Below are 23,859 nucleotides of genomic sequence, written 5' to 3' on the forward strand. Positions count from 1 at the left end.
ACAAGCAGAGCACAGGGCTTCTTTCCCCCTGTAACTACCCTATTCATACGTGAAGCTCACCTATTTCCTACAGTCATCGAGTTTATGTCATTTGCCTAGTGATCCCAATACACTAAGGTTCAAAGGTGTTGTGTGGAAAGTGAGATTCCAGGATGGGTTCAAGGTATGAGAGATAATACTGTGCCCTATGGAGTAAGAAGTTCAGAGACTATGCGTAAAAATATCAATTTTCATGTCTGTCTTCCTTCCTGGGGAGAAGTACATGAGATTAAAACTATATATTTCAGGGCCCGGCAGCGTGGCCTAGCGGCTAAAGTCCTCGCCTTGAACGCCCCAGGATCCAATATGGGCGCCGGTTCTAATCCCAGCAGCTCCACTTCCCATCCAGCTCCCTGCTTGTGGCCTGGGAAAGCAGTTGAGGACGGCCCAATGCATTGGGACACTGCACCCGCGTGGGAGACCCGGAGGTTCCAGGTTCCCGGCATTGGATTGGCGCAGCACCAGCCCATTGCGGCTCACTTGGGGAGTGAAACATCGGATGGAAGATCTTCCTCTCTGTCTCTCCTCCTCTGTGTATATCTGGCTGTAATAAAACGAATAAATCTTTAAAAAAAAACCTATATATTTCATCTTAGGGAAATAATTAGTACCTGTTAATGAATTTTCTATATTGGTTATCAAGTCTTCCACCACAGAACAGATGTTTTAAATAGGCACTCCATGTTTTATTTGTTTGTAACATGTGACATAAAATAAACTAATCTCGAATTGCTATGGTTAAACAACAAAAAAATTATTCTCGTAAACCTAGAGGCCAAGAGTCTGATCTCAATGTGTGGGCAGGGTTGATCTCCTATGTCAGTGTCTTTGGCTTATAGATAACGCTTTCTTCCTTGATTTTCATATAGTCTCTCCGCTGTGCATTTTGTCTGTGTTCTAACCCCCTTCCACTATCAGGACTGCTACTTTTGCTTATAATAGAATCTAATTAAAATATATAATTTTACTTCAATTAAATCTTCAAAAATCTTATCTCTAAATACAGTCACAGTCTGAAGTACAATGAATTTAAAATAACAGCATGAATTTTGAGACACACTCTGACATACAACAGGTATCCACACATATCTTATTAAATTTCATACAAATTCATACATGACTGAGTGCTTCTTTTAAGTTACAAAATGTTGTGTTTTACTTATTAACAATATGCTCACTGGCCATAATTCCTCAAGATTTAATAGATGGCAGCCCTTATACAAGTCTACTAGGAGCAGCACTACATATGTTTCACATTTCTTGATCATACAGGGTTTTTATTGAGAATCATAGGATAAACTATGTATATCATCTATACCCGAAGGACAACAGAGAGGACCAAGTGAAGCAACTCCATACACTTCAAAACACGAATCAGCCAATATGTTTTACTAACTGTACAGATGCAATTAGAAGAGATAAAACAAAATGGTACACGAGTCTGAACATAGCAGGCAAATACGGAATGTCAATCATACAACTTCATTGAAGTCTACATTGCTATTGCTTGTTTGTCTAGATAATTTATGCAGTGCTTTATCTCTTTATTTTATCATGCATAACTCTGATAAACTGCTCCAGACCAGTCCAGACCTGGTGAAACTCAGAGTTGGGCAGAACATTGACTGTAAAATGACACAGGTGAGCCTGTGTGATAATAGGCACCAAGGACTTCCAGGGAAAGTTGACCTTGCCTGCCAGATAAGAACTAATAGCAACAGACCATAAAGAAATCAATATTTGTAAAATCTCAAGCACAGATTTCAAAATAGTCGTTTTTAAGGAAAGCAAATTAGCTTCAAAAAATACAGTGGTAAGAATCAGTCCTCTAACAGAAATTTAACCTGGAGATTAAAGTGACCTTAAAAAAAAAAATCAAACATACATCTGTAAGTTCAAAATAATACAGAGAAGAATTTAAAATATAACAGCAGGCATTGATGATACCGCATATTCGCCTAAGAAAAGAATCAGTGAGATTAAAGACAGTGAGCTTAAAAACTGTCTGTATGAAAACATAGTCTGAGGAGAAAAGGGAATAAAAAATTTAGAGGAGTGAGAAATGTATATTGAAACTTTGCAATAACATTAAATGAAATATTTTTGGATTTTGCGTTTCAAGAACATGAGGATTCCAAATGAGCAAGCAGCAGGTATATGCAAAACATAATAATAGGAAAGTCTGCAAACCCAGGGAAGGGTACAAAGCCATAGATGTACACGGATCAAAGATCTTCAACCATATGGAATTCATTCGAGTCTATCCCAAAGTACATTATAGCCAAATCCTCTCAGGGTAAAGACAAGGGGGTTATTCTCAAAGCAGCCAGGGGACAGAACAAATGTTACAGTATATCTGACAGCAGACTTGCCAGCAGAAAGTTAGAGGCTAGGAAGTAATACGATGAGATTTCCGAAGTGCTGAAGGAAAACACTACCAAGAATTTTGCACCCAGTAAAGCTGTCAAAGTGTTTTGGCCCCTTCCATCCTTGTGGGAAACCAGGATGAAGCTTGTGGCTCCTGGCTTCAACCTGATCCAGGGCTAGACATGAGGCCATCTGAGAAGACAATCAGCAGATGAAAGATCTTTTATTATCTTTGGCATTCTGCCTTTTAGATAGATAGATTGATTGATTGATTTTAAAGGAGTAACTACATATTCAAAAAGTCATAATTTTATAAACTCAGTGAATAATTTTTTCAACTTTAATATGAATTCTAGGGAACAAAACCACTGACATAATGATACCTAATTGATATGACAAGAAACAGGATATACAGAACACTGTAAAAAGGACAGTGAAAGTTAAAAATGCAAATAATGGGATGAATGTATATTCTTTTATTAGTAGTATTTACCTCTTTTTTTCTATCTTTATTTTTACCATAAGAAAACTTATTATTTTTGTAAGCTTCACAGTAAATGAAAACAAATATTAGTAACAGATAACAAGCAAGGAAGTAAAACACCTCAATAAAAAGCAGTCAATTATGTACAAAGAGGATTCTAACACAGGGAGACAGAAACCAAAAGCAAAGCAGAAAGCAGAAAACAAACAACTAAATGACAGTAGTAAGTTCTTATCTATCAACAATGTAAATGCATTAAATACTGCATGTAGAAAACACAATAGCAACTGACTGGATTAAAACAACAACTGCATGCTGCCTGCGGATTTTTAAGGGATCAGTGAAGCTTTACACCTGAAACACCAGGGGCTTGGATAGAATAACATTATCTTCTCAGGATCCCAACTCACTACCTGGAATACAATTTCAGATTCCTTTCAGCATATTTCATGAAATATCAGAAGTTAATGACTTGGAAAAAAGCTTGTTGATATGAGTTGTTTTTAATGATCAATAATAATCTATTTTAAATAGTGGACACAGAAGTTGTTCTTTTCAAGAAATCAGAGAGATTAATTATTGAGGAACAGAAAAAGCATTGCTACAGCAAGATAAATTATAAAGTCTACCACGCATTAATTGATAAGCTGCAACAAGATGGAACAGTACCCACACTGTACACAGGAAGTGTGCAAGGGGATGTTGTTGATTGGTGGCTATCAGGATCGTGGGGAAACAGGAAGCAATAGGGAGGACTGAGGATAAAAATCAACTTCTCCTTAGATCAAGCAGTGTAAGTGAACACTCTCTTTAATGGGTAAACTAGTCAGAGAAGACTATCCATAAATGAAATACTACAATAATCGTAAACTAATGTAAACATTAACACTTCACTCTCGACCATGAATGAGGATTTTGTGTATTACAGTGTTTTGTTACACTATGTAAAATCTGTAGCTCTGAACTACTCTTAAATTGATCCAAGCTAAGAATTGATGATGATAATGTTTATAAGTATTTAGCATAATACCTGAAACACTTGTTAAGAGATTTTATTTGAAAGGCAAGGTGAGTGTAGATGAAAGAGAGGGTGGGAGAATCTTCAGTCTGAAGGCATACTCTCCAAATGCTCCGGACTGCTCAGCCAGGCTGAAGCCAAGAGCCAGGAACTGCATTTGTGTCTCCCATAAGTGAGCTAGGAACCGAGGTACTTGAGTTGTCTTCTGCTGCTTTCCTGCGTGCATTTTCAGGATACTGGATTGGAGGTACAGTGCCCGGGACCTGCACTGGCACTCTGATATGGAATGCCAGCATTGCAAGCATGGCTAACTACTGTGCCACATGCCATTCCCCTTGAAAAAAATCTTAACTGCATCACCTGTGACATTATAAAGATGAAGCAGAAGCATATTGTGTTCAGAGAACCAGAGCAGAGATATTTGCCTCCATCTCAGAGAGCTCAAGAAGACTTCCCTTTCTTCTCTCGGTAAATCAGATCTCCCTTTCCAATCAAAATAAATAAACCTTGAAAAAACGAGGAGGCACAATGGCTAAGTCCTCAGCATACGAGCACCTGGATCCCATATGGTTGACAGTTAACATCCCAGCTGTTCCACTTCCTGTCCTGCTCCCTGCTTGTGGCCTGGGAAAGCAGCAGAGGATGGCGCAAAACATTTGGATCCTGCACCCATGTGGGAGACCTGGATGAAGTTTCTGACTTTAGCTTCAGCTCAGCTAAGCTCTGCCCTTTGCAGCCATTTCGTGAGAGAACCAATGGGTGGAAGATCTTTCTTTCTCTCCTTCTCTCCTTTAACATTATCTTCCTTTCCAATAAAAACTTTTTGACCCATTTAATGTGCTAATCAGAACAAAACTAAAAAGTTTTCAAAATTTTATTGGTCTCTTTCTTTCTGAGATAGTAAGCACGTTTATGTACAGAGATAAGTAATTTTCAACATCAGAAGTTAAAAAAAGGTAGTATTTTCTGTTGAACAGCTCAAGGGTTTTAAGTATTTATACAAACGATTAAATACATCTCCATAATTATGGTTCTTAATTTTCAATGTGTAATTTTGAAAGTCCAGAGATTGAGAGCCTATACTCAGGATGTGGACCGCATGCTTTTCCTTCAATAGCAACATCATTTTGAACAAATTTCTCAGACCTTCTTGTGCCTCAATTTTCCTATCTGCAGTATAGGAATAATGAAAGAATCTCTTAATAAAGCTTCAGGAAATTTAATCATTAACTTTTATTGCAAAAAATAGATGTGTAAAACTGATACAGTGTCCAAATAGTACTATATTGCTAAAAAAAAAAAAAAAAATCAGTCATGGAAGCAGAGGTAGTGTAACATTCACAAGGATCCGTGGGATTAAAAGAGGTGGATACTGGCTAAAGGGTACAAACTTGGTGATATGAAATAAATATGTTCTGGGGTCCTAAGGTCCAGCAAAAAAGTGAAGGAAGGACTCATTAATTTGATTGTGCTATCATGATATGCGTGTATTACATCATTATACTGCACTTTGGAGATGCAAAATACTCATTCGGTCACTAAACATTTTAGAAATAGAGAAAACACTGGAAGAACAAAAATAAACATACCTGTTCCTTTGGTTAGATGGTCGCTAATACTCAACCTCATAGTTTTCCGTGACCATGTGTTCCTAAAGATATGGCTTCTTCGAATATTGCACTCTTTGAAACATGTCCCTTAAACTGCTCTCTATGTGACATTAAGTCATCTACCAGGGGACATTGTTTCCTACACAGTTTTCCCAGTAGGAACATGACAACAGAAAGTTGCCCAGTTCTGCTTCTGTTATACTCTTAGTATGCAGAGTTGTTTGATATCCCTGGGCTCAGTCTCCTTGAACCAATGACAGTTGTTACTGGGTAAGAAAATAACAAAGTAGAGATAACAAATTTTGATTGCTTAGAAAGAATGAAATCAAATATTCTATTATTTTTAAAAGTTAGTTTCCTGATAGCTGAAGGCTTTAAATACACAGGTGTAAGACTGCTCATTTTTACTGAGAAAATTCATTCAAGCTGAGAAGAATATAAAGGTTTGCAGTTCAAGTAATTTCATTATTAAGCCTTGATATTCTTTCTAAAGCATCTAAATTGAGAAAGTTTGAAATAGAAGTGCTTTGTGAAGTATTTTATTGAACTGAAGGTCAACACTTTGAAAACAATCAAGTATAGTGACATTATAGTCCATTCTTAAGTCTACTTGATCAATTATTTTAAATCAAATTCTTTCAAATGAAGATGAGTTTTTGCTCTGTCTCCGCAGTATGAAAAGAATTTAACTGATGAGTTACTATTTTAATTTAAAACACATATGCTATTACATTTTCCTAAAAACTTAATAATGAACTCCTATTTATTTCCTTAAAACTATAAGTACTCCAAGGACAGCTTGCAAGAGGAGAATGTTCTGGTTTGTACACATACCTGTGAGCATGTGTTTTAATAACTTTTGTTGTGTGTTCACTGTTTTCCTCCCTCTTTTTTGTCCATCAGATTTGCTGCCTTTCATGCAGTAGTTGTATCTTGACCATCAGCTCTTTCAGTCTTCATCTATCTCCATAATCATCTATATATTCTTAATATTTAAAAAAATGCCCTTCACCCACTTCTTCCTTGTGAGCATGAATTTAATTTAGACATTGCTATTTAGATTAGATCACATTATAATGTTGAACTTGCTTCACTGTACTCAAGATCCAAAAATGAATCAGTTTAGCCAGAGTACACAATAAGATGGAAAAAAGCACTGCCTTTGATATGGAAGAGATAATCATTGGTGTTCTGACACTGACACCTGACCCAGGGATAACTGTACAAGTTAGGTCCTTTAAATAAGATCAAGCCCTAGTTAAAAAGGTTAACTGATACTTAGTCGGGCAATTTCCAAACTTAGAGCTAAAATAAGATAATAAACATGATAAAGCAGGTCAACAATACTTGGTGTTTTCCTGCTCCAATTAAGAAGAAATATGAGCGAGGGAGCCTAGTGGCACTCAGGTCCCCTGGCCTGGGTGTTCTGAATGGCATGCAGGCAGCTGGGCCAGCCAGCACCAAGAGTAAGGGGGTTTGGCAGGGCTCAGGTTAGGTAGCACAGGTGCCACTGGTACCCAGCGAAACCCTTGGGCTACCCAACAGCAAACTGGGGACATGGGGATGTGGGTACAGGGGATGGCACAGGTGGGGGCATGCAGGAGCCAGAGGGTTCATGTCCGGAAGAATGACTGAAGGAATTCCATACAGAAGGCCACAGAGCTTGCAAGTAAGCAAGGGCGCTGAGACTGAGTGGTTTGGAGGGGGAGATGAGAGGACCTTCAATGGTCACCAAAGTACTAGCACACATGGGAGACCTGAGCTGCGTTAGTTAGTATCAACCATCACTGAAAACCACTCACTGGCAAGTACTAAATTCAGAGCTGGGGGCTTACCTGACAGGGCTAGATCACAGCACCTACCAGTGAGGGTTGAAACAGTGGACAGGTAAAGTTAGGGTTGGTCATGACGCTAACCAACACGTGAGAGAAGCAGATCTGGGGACAGAATCTGTAGGGAAATATGTGGGCTCACCCCTGTGAAACAGCAATCTCCACTGGCACACACAAGATGTGTGACTAGGAACAGGCCTGATTGGGGAGATAAGGGGATGTCTGGCTGGGTTGGGATTCCCACAGGTGAGGTTGAGACTGTAATGGGAGAAGTGGGCTAGGCTAGACATGGCTTCAGTCTCCCCCATGGGTGGGGATAGGGTCTGGAGTGTGTCAGACTTGACTAGACTCCAGCATTCCCTGGTACTAGTGAGAGCCAGGATTGGTGTTGAAAAGTCTGGGCTAGGTCTCAGTACCCACTGAACCCATGAGAGTTATGTAAGGGTATGGATCAGGTGTGGCTGGGCTGCAACATCCAACAGTGAAAACTGGAATGGGTGTAGGCCAGTTGGGCAAGTACACTCTTCCTGCCAAGACAAGAAATTGACAAAGTTAACCTGGGCCAAGCACCCACCAATATGCATGAGATCTGCCACTGGGAGAAGGATTATTAAAGGAATTTGGGGAATGCCTTTGTCAGGATGCAGTCCCTGCAGGTGATCTCAAGAACCAACCCAAGCAGCAGCCCAAACAAGGCCAAGTCACATTAACTGCCAGCATTCATGTGGATCAGGTCCTGGGGGCAGGCCAGGTGGGCCTTTCATAGCATCCAAAGGCAGATCTGAGAACCGGGACAGGGTGCACGAGGGATGAGGCATCAACACCAGCCAGTTCACAGTAGTGCTGGGATTGAGTGCTGGCTGGGCAGGGCTAGGCTGTAGCACCCATCAGCAGGAGATGGAACTTGGGACTGACTGGACCAAGCCAGACTGAAGCACCTGCTGGTGAAACTTCAGGTCATGCAAGTCATGCCAATCTTGGGGCAGTGGGTGCCGGGTTTGAGAACCTCAGAAGCAGTGATTCGGTGGGACCTGGGCTGCCTGGCCTGGGTCCTTGGGCCCACCTAAGAGGTGGGTCCTGGGTCATTGAGCTGGGCATTGAACCCAGTGGGTCACAGGTTGCATGGCATGCATATTTGGACCAACCTGCATGGTTTTCACCAGGTTTGTGAGACCTAGGAACTTGGCCTGGGTTCCCTGGCTCAGGTCTTAGGCCAGCCAGCAGAGCCGGTGTTGGGTTCATGAGCGCCAGGGTGGGGGAGTCCAGTGGGGCCCAGGCTGCCTGGCCCACTTCCGTGGGTCCACCTATGAGAACTGCTCATTCTCAGAGCAAAAGATGGACCAGTGGACATTAGACCTTGATGCACATGGTAAATATGGCAGATCATCAGGGCCTACAGAGGACATCTGGCATCGTAGCAGAGGCAGAAGTACAAAACAAATTGGAAAACTACCCCAGCCAAACTATGACAGCAAATATCTCGATGAATGGAGATTCTAAGTTTGATTATCTCAGCCAATGGACATTGGAAGGGTTTCCTCATTCTTTGATTGGTGAGATTAAAATCATTTCAGAAATATTGAGGCCTCCTGGGAAGAACCTTTGGAGCATGTGCTGCATCAGGACTCTAGGTTGATATCAGGTGGTCATTCCCCATTCGCGGGTACTGGGGCAGTTGGAAAGCTAGTAACGGCTTCTCCCCTTATCTCCCCATTTCCCCCAGAGACAGAAGAAATTAAAAAAAAATAACTGGAAATAATGATCACACCCACTTTCCCATAACCCTTGATCCTTTCCACTCTGATCAACAATGTAAACATCAACTAAAATTTAAAAAAACAAAGAAAAAAGAAGAGGAGGAGGAAGAAGAAGAAAAGAAAAGAAGAGGAAGAAACAATAATAATAAGAAGCAGCAGCAGCAGCAGGGACCAGTACTGTGGTTTAGATTAAGTTACCACAGTGCAGACATCCCTGTGAGCGCTGGGATTTGAGTCCCAGGTGCTCCACTTCTGATCCCACGCCCTACAAATTTGTCTGACATATCAATGAAGGAGAACCAAGTCCCTGTGATCCTACATACACATGTGAAACCTTGAAGGCTCCCAGCTCCTGGCTTCGGCCTGACCCAGGCCTGGGCATTGTGGACATTGAAGGGAGAGAATCAAAAGATGGGGAGTATCTCTTTCCCTCTCTCTAGGTCTGCTTTTCAAGTACATAATACAATAAATCTTTTAAATAAAAAGGATTGCAGAAAAGAGAAACAATCATATGTAGTCCTCCAATTCTCCATAGAAAAGCTCCTTTTTCTCCAATCTATTAACGGATTTGACAAAAACAGGGCAAAGTTAAGATTCTGACATTCTTAAAAGGAGGAAAACTACAACAAGAAATTTAAAAACCCTTCTAGGTTAAAAATTTAGTACAAAAAGCAAATTTTCTCATTCCTCTTATCTAATATTGAATCAAACAGTAGATCTGCTAAGCAGTGAATTATGTAGGTTTTTGTCTAATTATTTTATGTTGCTATTCACGAAAACTAAAATCATTAAAATCAATTCAGCTTGAATCATAGATGAAAAATTCCAATGCTTAGAGTACTGATAATAACCTGGAAATAATGCAAGTTATGCCTCACAAGGCTAACTTGTGATTAATTCTGTATTTTATTGTGATTGTTCTGAACTCACAATTACACACAAGAGAACTCCGCTTTCTTCTGAATGTGAGTGGGTAATTTTTCGTTCCCTGCCAATGAGGACAGGCTGTGCATTCTTGAGAATTTGTTAAAGACTTTCAGTCAGATTTCTGTCAGCAACAGGCAAAATGAAATCATTTCATGCAATAGAATAAAAGGAAAGTATTTCAGCCTTTATATTCAAGGTAATGCTATGTTCATTAAACACAAAATAATCTATAGTAGCAAGATGGGAACAAAATCAAATCCCTGCTTGGAGCTTTCAAATAGCCTTATAAAATATTGCATAAAACCTGCAAATACATCTCAATGTAGTAAATACAAAGGAAATAGGAAAGAAAAAGGAAATGCAGCAAGGTAGCAAAAGCCTCAAACTCATAATCAAAAGAAGTCTCACCAGTTATGTGATTTGAATGACTCACTCAATTCTCTGCACTTCTGTGCATGTTTCCAGAGCTAACAAGTCGCCCAGAGAGGCTGAAAGCAATCATATTGCATATGAGTCTGAGATATAGGAAGTGCTCAGGGGGACTCTCCTTGTCCTGATGTCTGCTCTGCAAGAAGTCAGCTGAGACGACAGGGGACTAGGAGATACAATCACCAGGGGAAAAAAAAGCAGCTGGGTTAAACCAGGCAGGCTTGCTTAGATACTTTGTTTTTACAGAGTCCTTCTGCATGATCTCGCCACTACATGGGCTTCAACATAGTTGGAGTGTTAGTATATTAGATTAAGGTACCCAAGGCACATGTATCCAGAGAGAACCAAGAGTGAGCTGGATAGCTTTAAAGCATGTAACCCACAATTGCCACAGGTCTATCTGGGTTTATTTAGAGAGATAAGGTGCTTGTCTGCCTCTCCACAGAGAGACTGCTGTGCCTCACTCTAAGAAAAGCAGGTGAGAGGGTGTGATTGCGCCCTCATCACATCTCAGCTGGAGCTTCCTGACAATGTGAAATCTAGGGGGTGCCAATCATGGTTCAATTCTTAAAATGCTAGATGGGCATTGCTGAAGATGCCCACATTTGGCCGTGGATTCCCCGGAATCAAGTACCACCTCAACTTCCAATCCAGCTTTCTGTTGGTTCACTTACTAGCCAGCAAATGATAGTTCAAGTACTTGGGTTCATGTCACCTAGCTGGAAGATGAGAATCTGATCCCGGCGTCTGGAGTCGGCCCTGCCCGGCCTACTGTTGCATTTAAGAGTGAACCAGTGAATCCAAGGTCACCCACTCGTTCACATTCTATTTCTCTCAGTGTCTCCATGTCTCTGCCTCTGTGTTTGTCGTATTCTCTCTCTCTCTACCTTTCAAATAAAATAGTTTTAAAAATAATAATTGTAAAGAAAAGCATGTAGTCTGGGAGTTATTGGTGTAATCACTGTGGGAAAGAATGTGTGGCAGACTATTTTAAACTAAATATGAAGAGGTAAGAACAGATCATCTAGTTTCTTTGATGTTAGACAGTCTTATAAGACTGTCTTTAAATGGAAATAACAATAGCTTCAAAGTGACCTGAAACAGATAGCATAAGAACGGCACACTGGGGTAGAGAGTGTCAGAGAACAGTCATTCTGAAAGTGTGGAAAACATTTAAGCCAGCAAGTGACAACATTTTTTGTTTTCAAGCATTATGTGTTACTGTAAATGCAACACTCTTTTCAAAGTGTGTAATGTTCAGAACATAGGGCAGGTTGATTGTTCCATGCTATTTAATCTTTCTGTTTAACAACATAATTATTATCATGGCTCATTTACATTACGAACACCAGATGTGATATCAAGAGCTGTTAACACTTCACTAATGTTAGGATTTTTTTTTTTAAGTTTTGCGAATGAACCAATGCTTGAATGAATCTGTTCAAGGAGAGGACTTCAGCTGCTACGCTACCGTGCCAGACCCATTGAATTGAATTTGGTAATACACAGAATTCCATAAACATAGTTATTTATTGAAAAAATTCTATTTTGGGGAATTATCAAGAAGGTTGAAAAAAATACAATGACTAAAAATTGGAAATAACCCAACAGAAAATTTTAAAAAGTATTGGAAAGTTAAAATATGCTGTTTAATAATGGCAATCCACATGGTAAAATACTGTGTTCCTTTCAAAAATGTATTACAAGTCAAGCAGTGCAACATAGCTAATCAAACCACCTCTTGCTGTGCCCACACCCTTCACTGCAATGCTTTGTAAAATCTCAGCTATCCTGCATCCACTCGTTTTTCTGTGGACAGAAAATAATGATTCATGTTTTTGGGTTCCTACCACCCATTTTCCTTCATGCTTCCAAATTTTGTAGAATTACATTAAAAGATATTTCAATATATCATTAAAAGATATGTTTAAACAAGTATAATGTTTTAGAGATTGAAGTCTGATGCATATATCAGTGGTGGCTAACCTATTAAACTATCCATTCATCTTAATAATTTTAAGGGTGACTGATCTGATGGCTACTTATTTATCATCAATATCTGGAGTCAGTATATTTTATATAAACATCCTAATAACTGAGTAAGCAAATATACTTGCCAGTAACCCTTACTATATCTTTAGTATCTGAGCCAAGTTAATGCAAAATATCAATTGTTTGCTAAAACAATAGAAAGGGAGGGCAATAGTTCAAAGAACATAGTTACAGCTACATTTTAAATAAGGTGTTTAAAAAGAATGACCAAAAAGTGTAGTTGTTTTACTTCCTCTTTGTCATAATAAAATATCATAGATGACAAAAATAAAGCTGTAAAATGTCATTTAAGTTTTAGGGAATAAATGTTTACAGGGAAATTTGCTGCTCTGAATAATCAATTTTATGATTATCTTGATATTTATTTTTAAGGAAAACAGCAAAATATATGATACCTCTGTGACTACCTATTTTTCCCCTGAGGAATAAAGCAGATTACACACCATCACTACTTGTTAAAATGCCAAGATCCTGAGGTTTGTTACAAAGTAATAAATAAATAGCATAAAAAGTGTAGGACAAATAATTTTTTTCTTTCTTCTCTTTATCCTCCTCTTTTCCATGATGACAACAGATTATAATAACAGTAATGGTGAGCAGGATACTCTCCCTAACACTCCTCTTACTACAGGATGTGTTATTCTTCTGTCCTTCAGTTTAGCTGGGCAGTCCTATGCAGAATAAAAGTCTGATAAAAACGGAATAACGATCCACTGATCATTGTCAGCCTTTAAAGATTAACTTCCCTTTATTCTCTATTAACTAGAAAATTGTCTACTTGATTAAAGTGGTTGATGATATCAGAAACTGAATCATAGTTTTTGTAAGAAAAAGTTGTCATGAAGACAAATGGACTAAAAAATACTTGTTTTTTCTTAAAATAAATAGAAGAAAAAGAACTTTCTTAGGGTTCAAATTACACTTACGGACACTTAAACATACCAATATTCAACCTAAAGCAGATTGCCATTTTATCGCTGGACCACTCTAGCCAGGGCTAGGTTTCTGGGCATGAAGAGGTGTCCCATGTATATCTCCACCAGTGAAAATATGGGTAATTTGAAAAAAAAAATACAAAAGATTTATCTACTTATTAAAATGATACCTGTACATATCTTTAGTCTTAGCTTCAGTTGAACTTGCAGCAGCAGTGCGTTAAGACATTCTGCTCTGCTCAAATATATTTGGTGGGAGATCTCATCGAGACCTCAGCAGCTCTTAATAGTCTGCTGTGAATGAGTGTCTTCTGAGAGATTTCTTGACAAGATAGTTTTGATACACAGAAAGCAGTGGAAAGCAGCAGGAATCAGCTGTGAGTGTAACCTCATGGAAACTGTTTCAAGCATTCAAAAAGGGATGTGGCTCAGGCAATGAGAAAGAAAAGTGCCTAGAAATAGTTTGGATACGCTTAATATGAGTTGGCCTATAAATGACACTGGGATTTTTTCTATTCAGGAAGATTGCTAACTGCCAGAGGGGGGAAAAATTCAAAAACAGCATGAAACTAGCTCCAGCAATGTTCTTGAAGGCATAGAAAATAAAACATAAATTCCTAATAAATTTCCTAATGTTTTATTCTTTTTTAAAGATTTATTTATTTTATTGCAAAGTCAGATATACAGAGAGGAGGAGAGACAGAGAGGAAGATCTTCCGTCTGATGGTTCACTCTCCAAGTGACCACAATGGATGGCGCTGAGCTGATCTGAAGCCAGGAGCCAGGAACTTCCTCCAGGTCTCCCATGCAGCTGCAGGGCGCCAAGGCTTTGGGCCATCCTCTACTTTCCTAGGCCACAAGCAGGGAGCTGGATGGGAAGCAGGGCTGCCAGGACATGAACTGGTGCCCATATGGGATCCCGACACATTCAAGGTGAGGACTTTAGCCATTAGACCATGGCGCCATGCCCCAATATTTCTGGAACCTTTGAATTTCAGAAAATCTATTGAAGAATTCACATTCTCGCTGGATTATTGTCATCGTTAGTTTGGGTTTAGATGTTATCAAAATAGGAACTCAAATATTATTAATCATTTGTTTAACACATAAGCTCTTATTCTATGTCTTCATGATACTTGCATTTTGGGAAATATTGATTTTTGTTGTTTTTCTGATAATAATATTTACATCTTTAAAAAGTCACTGAATTTTACTTCCTATAAATACAGATAGCTGCTCTAATGATTTAAATTCATAGTCTTAGAGCAAGTTTGTAATGACAACTCAGAATGGTTTCTGCGCATTCTCACAGGAACAAGAATAGATTGAACTAGCCCTAAAAGTTCAGTTTGTAGACAAGGGAATAGTTTTCATAAAATTGAAGAAAATGTCCCAAAGCAACAATATTACATTTCTTAAGTCATTGCTGTTCCTGACATAAAATGGTACTCACTCTGTAATTCTTCTGTGGCTTGGGTTGTGACAAAATGGTTACTAGAAATTTTTGTATATAGCTGCTTTGGATAAGCCTCCGGGCTTAGAGAAAAAAAGACTTTCACTTGCGAATATCCTGCTTCCATTATTAACTAGATTTAAACATCATATGATTCACTATATAAGTAAAAAAAATAATTTGTGATCTTCATACAGCCTAAATTTGTAGAAGCAAAATGCTGTTTCATCAAGTAACAGTCTAAACAGACTAAAACACATTTTGTTTCAGTAATGACAATTAAAAGTTGACACAATAAGAAGCTCTAGGAATAGATACTCTCTTTTAATAACATCCCTGGATCTCAAGGTTCTGAAAACATGTGGGAATTCATCACGAGGTATTCAGTGTTTCTTCTAGGACTAACATTAAAAGACACTGTATATGGAAATTTTGTGTGAATATCAAGAGAGATTATTTCATATAATCAGGAAAACATTGCCATTTAAGCATGACCATAATATATTATCAAATTTTCTCTTTCACTCTTTCTGATTGAATATTTATCTTTAGAATAGATCTATGTTCACAGCAAAATTGATCACAAAGTTCATTTTTTCCAAGTAACACCTTATGTATACACACTGACTCTAGTCCTACTTTTAACAGCTCACAGCACAGATTTGTCACAACTGGTGAGCTGATATTGACAAAGCCATACTTTATATGAGGGATTGCCTTGCTATGATACATCCTGAATTTAAACAAGTAGGCAGTATTCCCCTGTGATCACAGAGGATACATTCTAAGAACTACCCAGACTCTCTGCCTTGACTGTGTGAAATCACAGACAATTCCAAACTCCATGCAAACGTTGCAATACAAGGCTAGTTAATCTGATAACTGTTAAGTGAAAAGGGGGCATGTAACACATGGAATCTGTATAGATTATACAAAGGGATGGTTCACATTCCAGACAGTAAGTAACAGGATGGTGTGATTTCATCCCACTATTCAAATGGTATGCAAATAAAAATGTACAAATTGCTTAATTCTGAAATTCTCCATTTAATATTTTGCATACTGTAGTGGAACATGGGTAACTAAACACGCAGAAAAGTAGTAAACTATGGATGGAGTAGGCTATTGTGGGACAAAGTGATCCTTCAGTGTTTTTATTGTCACATCCAGATCACTTGGTGGTGGTATGCAAAATAGAATAGAATATTTTTCATGATGAGTATCAGATGATGATATCCAAATCTCTGTCATTAATTCCTTTTCATCTTTATCCTACATAACAATTTAGGGCTGCATTCTACAACCAGATGTGAATCAATATTTATTGTATTATTTCATTATTGGTTGATTGATCCATTTATTGGTAGATCCATCTTTGAACAAAATATACAAAATTGTGTTTAAAAGAATGTGAACTTGGGCCCAGAACAATGGCTCAGTGGCTAAATCCTCACTTTGCACATACAGAGAACCCATTTGGACACCAGTTGGTCTCCTGGCTGTTCCACTTCCTGTCCAGCTCCCTGCTTGTGGCCTGGGAAAACAGCAGAGGATGGTTGAAGGCTTTGAGATCCTACACCCTCATGGGAGACCTGGAAGAAGCTCCTGGGCCTTGGCTTCAGATTGGCTCAGCTCCAGCCATTGAGGCCACCTGGGAGTAGATCAGTGAATGGGGAGTCTTTGTTTCTCCTTCCCTCTGTGAATATACCTTTTCAATGAAAGCAAAACATCTTTAAATCTTAAAGAAAAAACTAAACTGGAATTTCTCAGATGAATATTCTCATAATGTTTGAAAGGGATACGCTCTTTTCAAATAACATCAAAAAGGATATTCTCTTTTCAAAACATCTTTTTACTATTATCACAAAGTCATAAATAACAGTCATAAAGGAAGATGGAGAATGAAAGAACATTCCATACTGAAGACCATTCAACAAAACTGGGCGATAGACTTTATTCTGAAGGTTTTGCTCTTAATTAAAATGCCTAGTTTGATGCATCTAATCATCTATTGCAAGATTCATTCATCAGGAGGAATATCACCCAGCAGGCAAGGATTTTCAAAGCACCATATACATTTTTCTAATGGATTGGGATTTATTTTACAGTGAAGTGACAAAAATGCTTTGAACATTTTTATCCATCCACAGGGCCTTCTGTATTGGATACCATGAATACCATGAATACCATGAATACTTTGACTATCAGAAAAAAAAGCCTTCCACTGCAGAAAGCTTTAATGTGTAAGTCCAAACCCAGCAAGAATATGAATTGTTAATCCTTACAAATCCATATATTTTAACAATATATGTGTCCCTGAACAGGCTGAAAAAAAAAAAACAATATATGTGTCCCTGCAAAATCATAAATTATGATACTTGTACTCAATAGATTATCCTCTCCAATCTGCCCTTATTATGACAGGTGCTATTATACAGCATAGAAGGAAACATCCCCTAACATCTGTGATCATCTGAAAAAGGTTGTATCATTTATCTCATAACAGATATGAAGAGATAAGTAAAGCAGACATGTATAAATTGGTGTGATCCAATCTACCACCAAAATTCATTTGGGGAGGATTTCAAATTTAAATTTGTCTAGATCCTGCTATACTCCCTCTGCTTTGAATATAATTCAGAGTTTTTGTGAAAACTGTAACGATTTAATTTCATTATGAAACCACTCTTCATATATATATAAAACACCAAACATAACTGAATACAGCTTATATTATCTTCACTAACCAGATTCCTGGATACTGACTGGATTCTACTAAACTAATTAAAGCTAATTTCACTCACACACATACATATATATGCATACATATAAAATATTTCACAAGTCATACTTGCTACAATATTACTTTCCATTTATTCAATATACTATTTTCGACCACCTATGCATATCTGACAAGTGTCAGACACTTACACACTTTGACAACACATACTGGCAAACCAGGGTAGGTGGCGGGCCTGGTGGGGGTTATTGTGGGTTGCTCCAACTAGGCTGCAGCTCCCACTGGTTTATGTGAGGGCCGAGTATGTGCTGGGCAGAACCAGGCTGGACTGCAAACACCCATTGGTTCCAGTGGAAGACAGGGATGGAAACAGAACCAACCCAGCAACTGCAACCACCAGCTGATGGGGCGATGGACTGTACCGGGCCCTGTGCTTGCTAGTACATACGGGAATCTGGTCTGGGAACACCTCAAAGTTTCTTTGGGGATCCCCCCAGTCGAGCTTTTGGACTCAGAACCCTAACCATCAAATGACAGAGGACAGAACAAGTCAATCAACCACCTCAGCTATATGTTGGCAATGAAAATACTGGGCAAATGGAGACTCTATGATGGACTATGTCAATCAGTGGATTCTGCAACGACCTCATCGTGCTTGGAGTGGTGAGAGTGGCAGCAATTCACAACTGTTGAACTATCAAAACCACTTGAGCAAGACCCTTGGAGCATGCCCCACATCTGGGACCTGGGGTGGGTGGGAGACTGGCTGGGGCTTCTCCTAAAATCCCCTTTTACATCAGATATATGAAGGAAACAATACGGAACTAATTGTCTTGCCCATCTTCCTGTGGTGCTTGAAACTTTTTACCCTAATTATGTCAAGACTGTCAAAAATAATAAAAAATAAATTTAAAAAAAGTATCAGGGAAAAAAAAAAGAAAGTTATCAGAGGGATAATCCATTGGCCTGCTATTCTCAAACCGCAGGAAGGTGGCTCTTCTCTTCAGGACTCTTGAAAACAACTCTTACAAAATTATTTTGCTTGATACTCACCTGGGAAACAAAAAACTAACCCCTACTACAGTTTTCCATTAGACACAACAGAGTTCCATACATATATTTTTGTTTTTCCATCAAAAAAAAAAAAAAAGAAAAACTAAGAAAACAACTGAAGGAAAAACAGTTAACTGGGGACAGTACGTGCCATGCTGACTGAAGCCTCAGTTTGTGAAACTAGCATTCTGTGTGAGTGTAAAATAAAGTCCCAATTTCCAGCTTTTTAACTCAAACTTCCAAATAAATCGCTAATTTGTAAGCAGGAATTGTATTAGTATCTGATCCTTTTTACGTTAAAGAGTTTTGTTCTTGTTAACTTATTTTATTCATATAAAGTCAACACATTTCAGGTATTTCACAATGCCTACTGATTTAGGATCATAGATATGTGGGCAATCACCCAGGTCCTTGCCCTGCTGCCTGGAGGGTGTGGCTTCAGCCTAAACTTCCCCATGGCCTGAAGCACAGCTTTCAGGCCTACACATGGAGTATGACTACCCACATGGCTAGGAGTCAAGGGAAGTACACCTGGAACATGACCTCTGACATGACCAGAACATCTACGGAGATAGACGTGTCATACAGCCAATTACAGCATCTTTGGTGGGCGTGGGGTCTGCCAGAAGGCTCTGTTCTGCCCTCCCCTTCCTTACCCTTTAAAACCTGTAACCTGTGTGTAATATAGCAGACAGTCCTCACCAGCTTGTCTCCAGTGGTTGTTGCAATCAAAGACCACCACCTGCCCCACTCTTGGTGAACTGGGGCCTGCTGACAGGTCAAAACCCCAAAAGTGATACACCCCAAGCTTTAGAAATGTGTTTTTGCTGGGATAAAGTAAGCTTGTCACCACAAACCACATATTGATACGTAAGGATTTTAGCACTGTAATGATTAATTTTAACTACTATAAATCAAAAAAATACTTGTTTTTTTATCTTGCATAAAAGTAAGTCTTTCAAAATAAAGCAGCACAACAAACAAAACACTTGGAAAATGCTTGTAATGTTTAACACCAGAACATTAAAATAAAGAAAATATAACAGTTAAAATGAGTACTGGAAAGATATTTTTGGTTAAGCTTCAGTCCTCAAGTGTAGGAGAACACATACGAGTGTGTTTGGGTTATATGAATTTTGCAGTTTAGCACAAAGACCTGTGTTTACTTTCATAAATTCAGCAGTGTCTATTATTAATTCCCAATTACCCATTCACATTAGCCACAACAAATTGTCAGTGTCCCATCATCCTTATTTTACTGTATGCAAAAACTGTAGAATGCAAAATATGACCCCAAAATTACATATAACATACTAAAATAAGCTAAAACACATTACCATATATAATTCTGCCATTGTTTGGATTAAATTTAGCACTGCCAATATAATAATCTCATTCTGAAACAATTTCAAGAAGTATTATATTTAAAGTAAGGAGTTGATTAAAATATATTCTATTTCTACAACTAGATAAAAGTAGTAATCACTAATTAAAAAAAAAAAAAGTAAAAAGAACCATCCAAATGCTAGTCAGGGAATGTTAACAAATCTGTAATTAAAATGCTAGTCTTTAGGAAAATTTTACCTGATTCTCAGGTAAAACATATTTGGAACATTTTCTAATAGGTTTAAAAATTCATGTCTGATTTGTTCTCCTATTTCTTATTGTGAATATCAATTATAGAAAAAATAAGGTAGCATTTCCATGGTTCTTATTAAATCAAGTGAATATTTAGTTTATGAGTAAAAAACTATTTACCTGCATGGAAATCTATTCCCACAGCAAATGAAGTTCCAGATATAGGCATTAGAGCATCCATTTTGTCACTTGGTTCAAGAGGTATTCCTCTGATTCCTTCATGAACAGAGTACATTAAAAATGATTCTATGCCTAAATTAGAGGGAAAAATACAATTTAAATAAAATAATCTTACTTATAATATTATCATTACTTATTTAAAATATATGTCTGATTTCATTTTTAGGCATACACTATATTTCATACATAGTTGAAAGATCAACAAAATCATGGTTCACAAACTGCATCAGAACTTGGAGAATTTGCTAAGGTGGATTAATGGGTGCCATCCCAAAGGCCTGGTCATTTAAATTTCTAGAAATTTTTCCAGCTAAGTATGTTACTTCATTTATGGGGATATTATTTTTATAATCCATGAAGTGTTAATTATAGCAAGCCTACCTAACTTAACAACCAAATTCATTCTCTCTTATGAAAATATCTGTTTGCTAATATATGAAAACAAATTTTGATTTTTACAGAAATATATGAATGCTACTTTTCTAATACACATTGACATGTCCTGGGTGATATTTATAGTTCTTAAATTCTTTTGAACACAGGCAAAACTGCATGTACTAACTTTTTGCTATTTAGATGTTACTTTATCAGTATAAAAACAATGTCCTTAAATGAGAACATAAATGTAAGCTTATGACCAGATGCTACATTTATGTTTATGCTTGTAGATTTTGATAATATATTCAAAATATTTATATACATAATTTCTTGCTAAGAATGTCTGGATTTAAATCTATTTCTACCATTTCCTAGGTATGTGAATTTGCAAGTTAATTTACATGTCTGTGTGTTAGTTTCCTCACAGAAAAAAAAATAGGGTATATATAAGTTCACTTCATAGAGTTTAAACATAGGTTTAAACAAATCAATACATGTGCTATCAGTAGAGACTGGCATGTAAGAACCATACAAATATGCAATTTAAAATAAATTAAATGATATTATTAACACATATTTATTAGGGCATTTTTAAGCTAAAAATTTATTATCACAGAAGATAAAATAGTATTCTAGAACCAAAGTTTTTTGAAACTTACAGAATTAGATACTCAAAAGCAATAAAGGGGAAGACAGAGTTCTTGGGGAATAGTCTTTTGCAATGTTCTCTCTTAGCTACACCTAAGACTCCAATTTCTTGACATTGTCCCAAAAATGATTGAAAGATTGGAATTGAAAGCTAAATTCAAATTGTATGTTGATGCCAGCGAATCAGCCACTGCTTTAATTTCAATGTCTGCATATTCTAGTTCAAGGTAGTTTTTAGTGGATTTGGATAAAGCTGTGATAACAAGTTACAGTTGCTGCACATATCTACAAATCAAAAGTCATACAATAAAAAACAATGATACTTTAAATATTTTAGCTACATTAAAATTCAACACAAATGAAATCAAGTCATAAACTGCTGTCACAACAAAACCATTTTCCAATTGTAATTGACTTTGGTTAGCCAACACTGGCATGGTGTATAATGATGTTTTAAATAGATCCATCAGGGAAGAGTTCTTGCATGCATTCGTACCTTGACATGACATGCGGTTCTTTTGAAGATAGTACCCCACTGTGCACATGCAAGTCCTTGTTATTTCAGATGTTGGTAAACAAAGCTGAGAACAACCACCATTGTTAAGTTGGCAGGAATTGCTGCCTGAATACAAAGAAAGAAACATCCATAAAAATACTAAGCAAAAACAGTTTTATTCAATAGCAATAATTTGAACAGTTATTTATGGCTTTAATTTCTAAGTACAACTGTTTCATATAGGTTTATATCACATGCTAGTCTATCAAGTAATTTGCACATTATTGTTTAATATTGCCCTTCAAATCAAGTGAATAGAGATGGAAGAAAAGTCAAATAGTTACAAAAAAGGAAAACAAAAAAGATTGTTATGAATATTGCCATTGATTACAGCAATACTAAAAGATTAAAAAAGCAGAAAACATTTCATTCTTAACTTTGCAATTTCAACTCTACAGTTATTTCCTTAGAAAAAATATTTCATCCAAATGTGTAAAACAATATTAAGCTATATTTTTAAGTAATTAAACTCAATTTCATTAAAAGAAAAAGATATCTTCATATATGCCCTTATTTGATTTTTTAAAGCAATGAAATGTATTTTCCCATTCCTAAAAACATAATTCTCCTAAAATATTAAAATTGAAAATAATATTAATTAATGAGTCATTTAATTAACAGACATACTCTTTCCATATTCTTGTATAGTAGTAATGACACATACTAGATAATCACAGGTAGGCAGTCCACAAAGATATTTCATTGGATTTACTAGGTCTATTGTGCTAACTGGAATTGGTAGCATGACGTGAAGAAACTTAACATCTTAACCAGCAAGTTAAATTTGTTCATTAAATTTGTCATTTTATAGAATTTTTACATTTTTATTATTCTATGAGTGACCATGCTATTTTTTGAATGTTCAAGTCCTGATACAAAGTGCAGTAAATCTAGAAAAAAATTAGAAAGTATGATGAAAGCTATATATCAATAGGGTTCTATGGAAAATTCAAAATACAAATGAAGCTCATTATTTCTACTCTCCTGAGTTCAAGACAGCCTGATAAGATTTGATTGTTCAATTGAACCTTTTAGGAATTCTCATCAAAATATGAAAGATTCACAGTTTGGGGATGTCACCAGGGCATCTACCACATTGTCTGTAAATTTCTATCACTGCAGGTAGATCAATGCTGAAACCCATCTCATGACACCAGAATTTAAGAAAGATTCATGTTTATCATCTCCTATATAAACTACCAAAGAATAAAAATCCTATGTAAACTACCAAAGAGTAATTGATGAATATTCCATTTTCCCAAGATGACTTAATATATAAAGATGGAATTTTAGATCTCTCATTTTCAAGTAATGAAAAAGTATTAATGATTTGTAGCAATTTTGTGTTGCCCATGCATAAATCTCACTCAACATGAAGAAAGCAGATATAAATTAATATACTTTCTATAAAACATACCCAAAAATGCACCTCTAGATAAAGGTTCAGTTTCACTATCATTAAAGCCTGAAAAGCTATAAGGAAATTGACAAGTGATAATCAGCAATAATATTAGAATGAGCACAATATGAAAAAGAGAAGAAATAAGGAATTAAAGAAGTAAATATTACAACTGATATTGCTGAAATGCAAAGAATCACTGAAAACTGCTATGAGCAACTAGATGACAACAAATTGGAAAATTCAGATGAAATTGAAAACGTCCTGGGAATCTAAATTTCCAAAATTGAATCATTATGCCTAAACAAAACAGACAAACAAAAAACCAAAAGCTGAACAGACCAATACACAAAGATGAGATTGA

At 37.1% G+C, this 23,859-nt stretch overlaps 1 protein-coding gene across 1 annotated transcript in view; it reads right to left on the reverse strand.

Annotated features, from left to right (window-relative positions):
- Positions 1–23,859, reverse strand: part of LRP1B (LDL receptor related protein 1B) — a 1,366,825-nt gene that overhangs the window by 453,916 nt on the left and 889,050 nt on the right. Inside the window, exons 36-37 of the mRNA XM_058664204.1 lie at positions 22,037–22,162; positions 20,455–20,586 (exon numbers count right to left, since the gene is read on the reverse strand). Coding sequence (XP_058520187.1) covers positions 20,455–20,586; positions 22,037–22,162 — 258 coding nt within the window. The remainder of the gene's footprint in view (positions 1–20,454; positions 20,587–22,036; positions 22,163–23,859) is intronic.

Source organism: Ochotona princeps, chromosome 5 (assembly GCF_030435755.1).
Source record: "Ochotona princeps isolate mOchPri1 chromosome 5, mOchPri1.hap1, whole genome shotgun sequence".
Lineage (NCBI taxonomy): Eukaryota > Metazoa > Chordata > Mammalia > Lagomorpha > Ochotonidae > Ochotona > Ochotona princeps.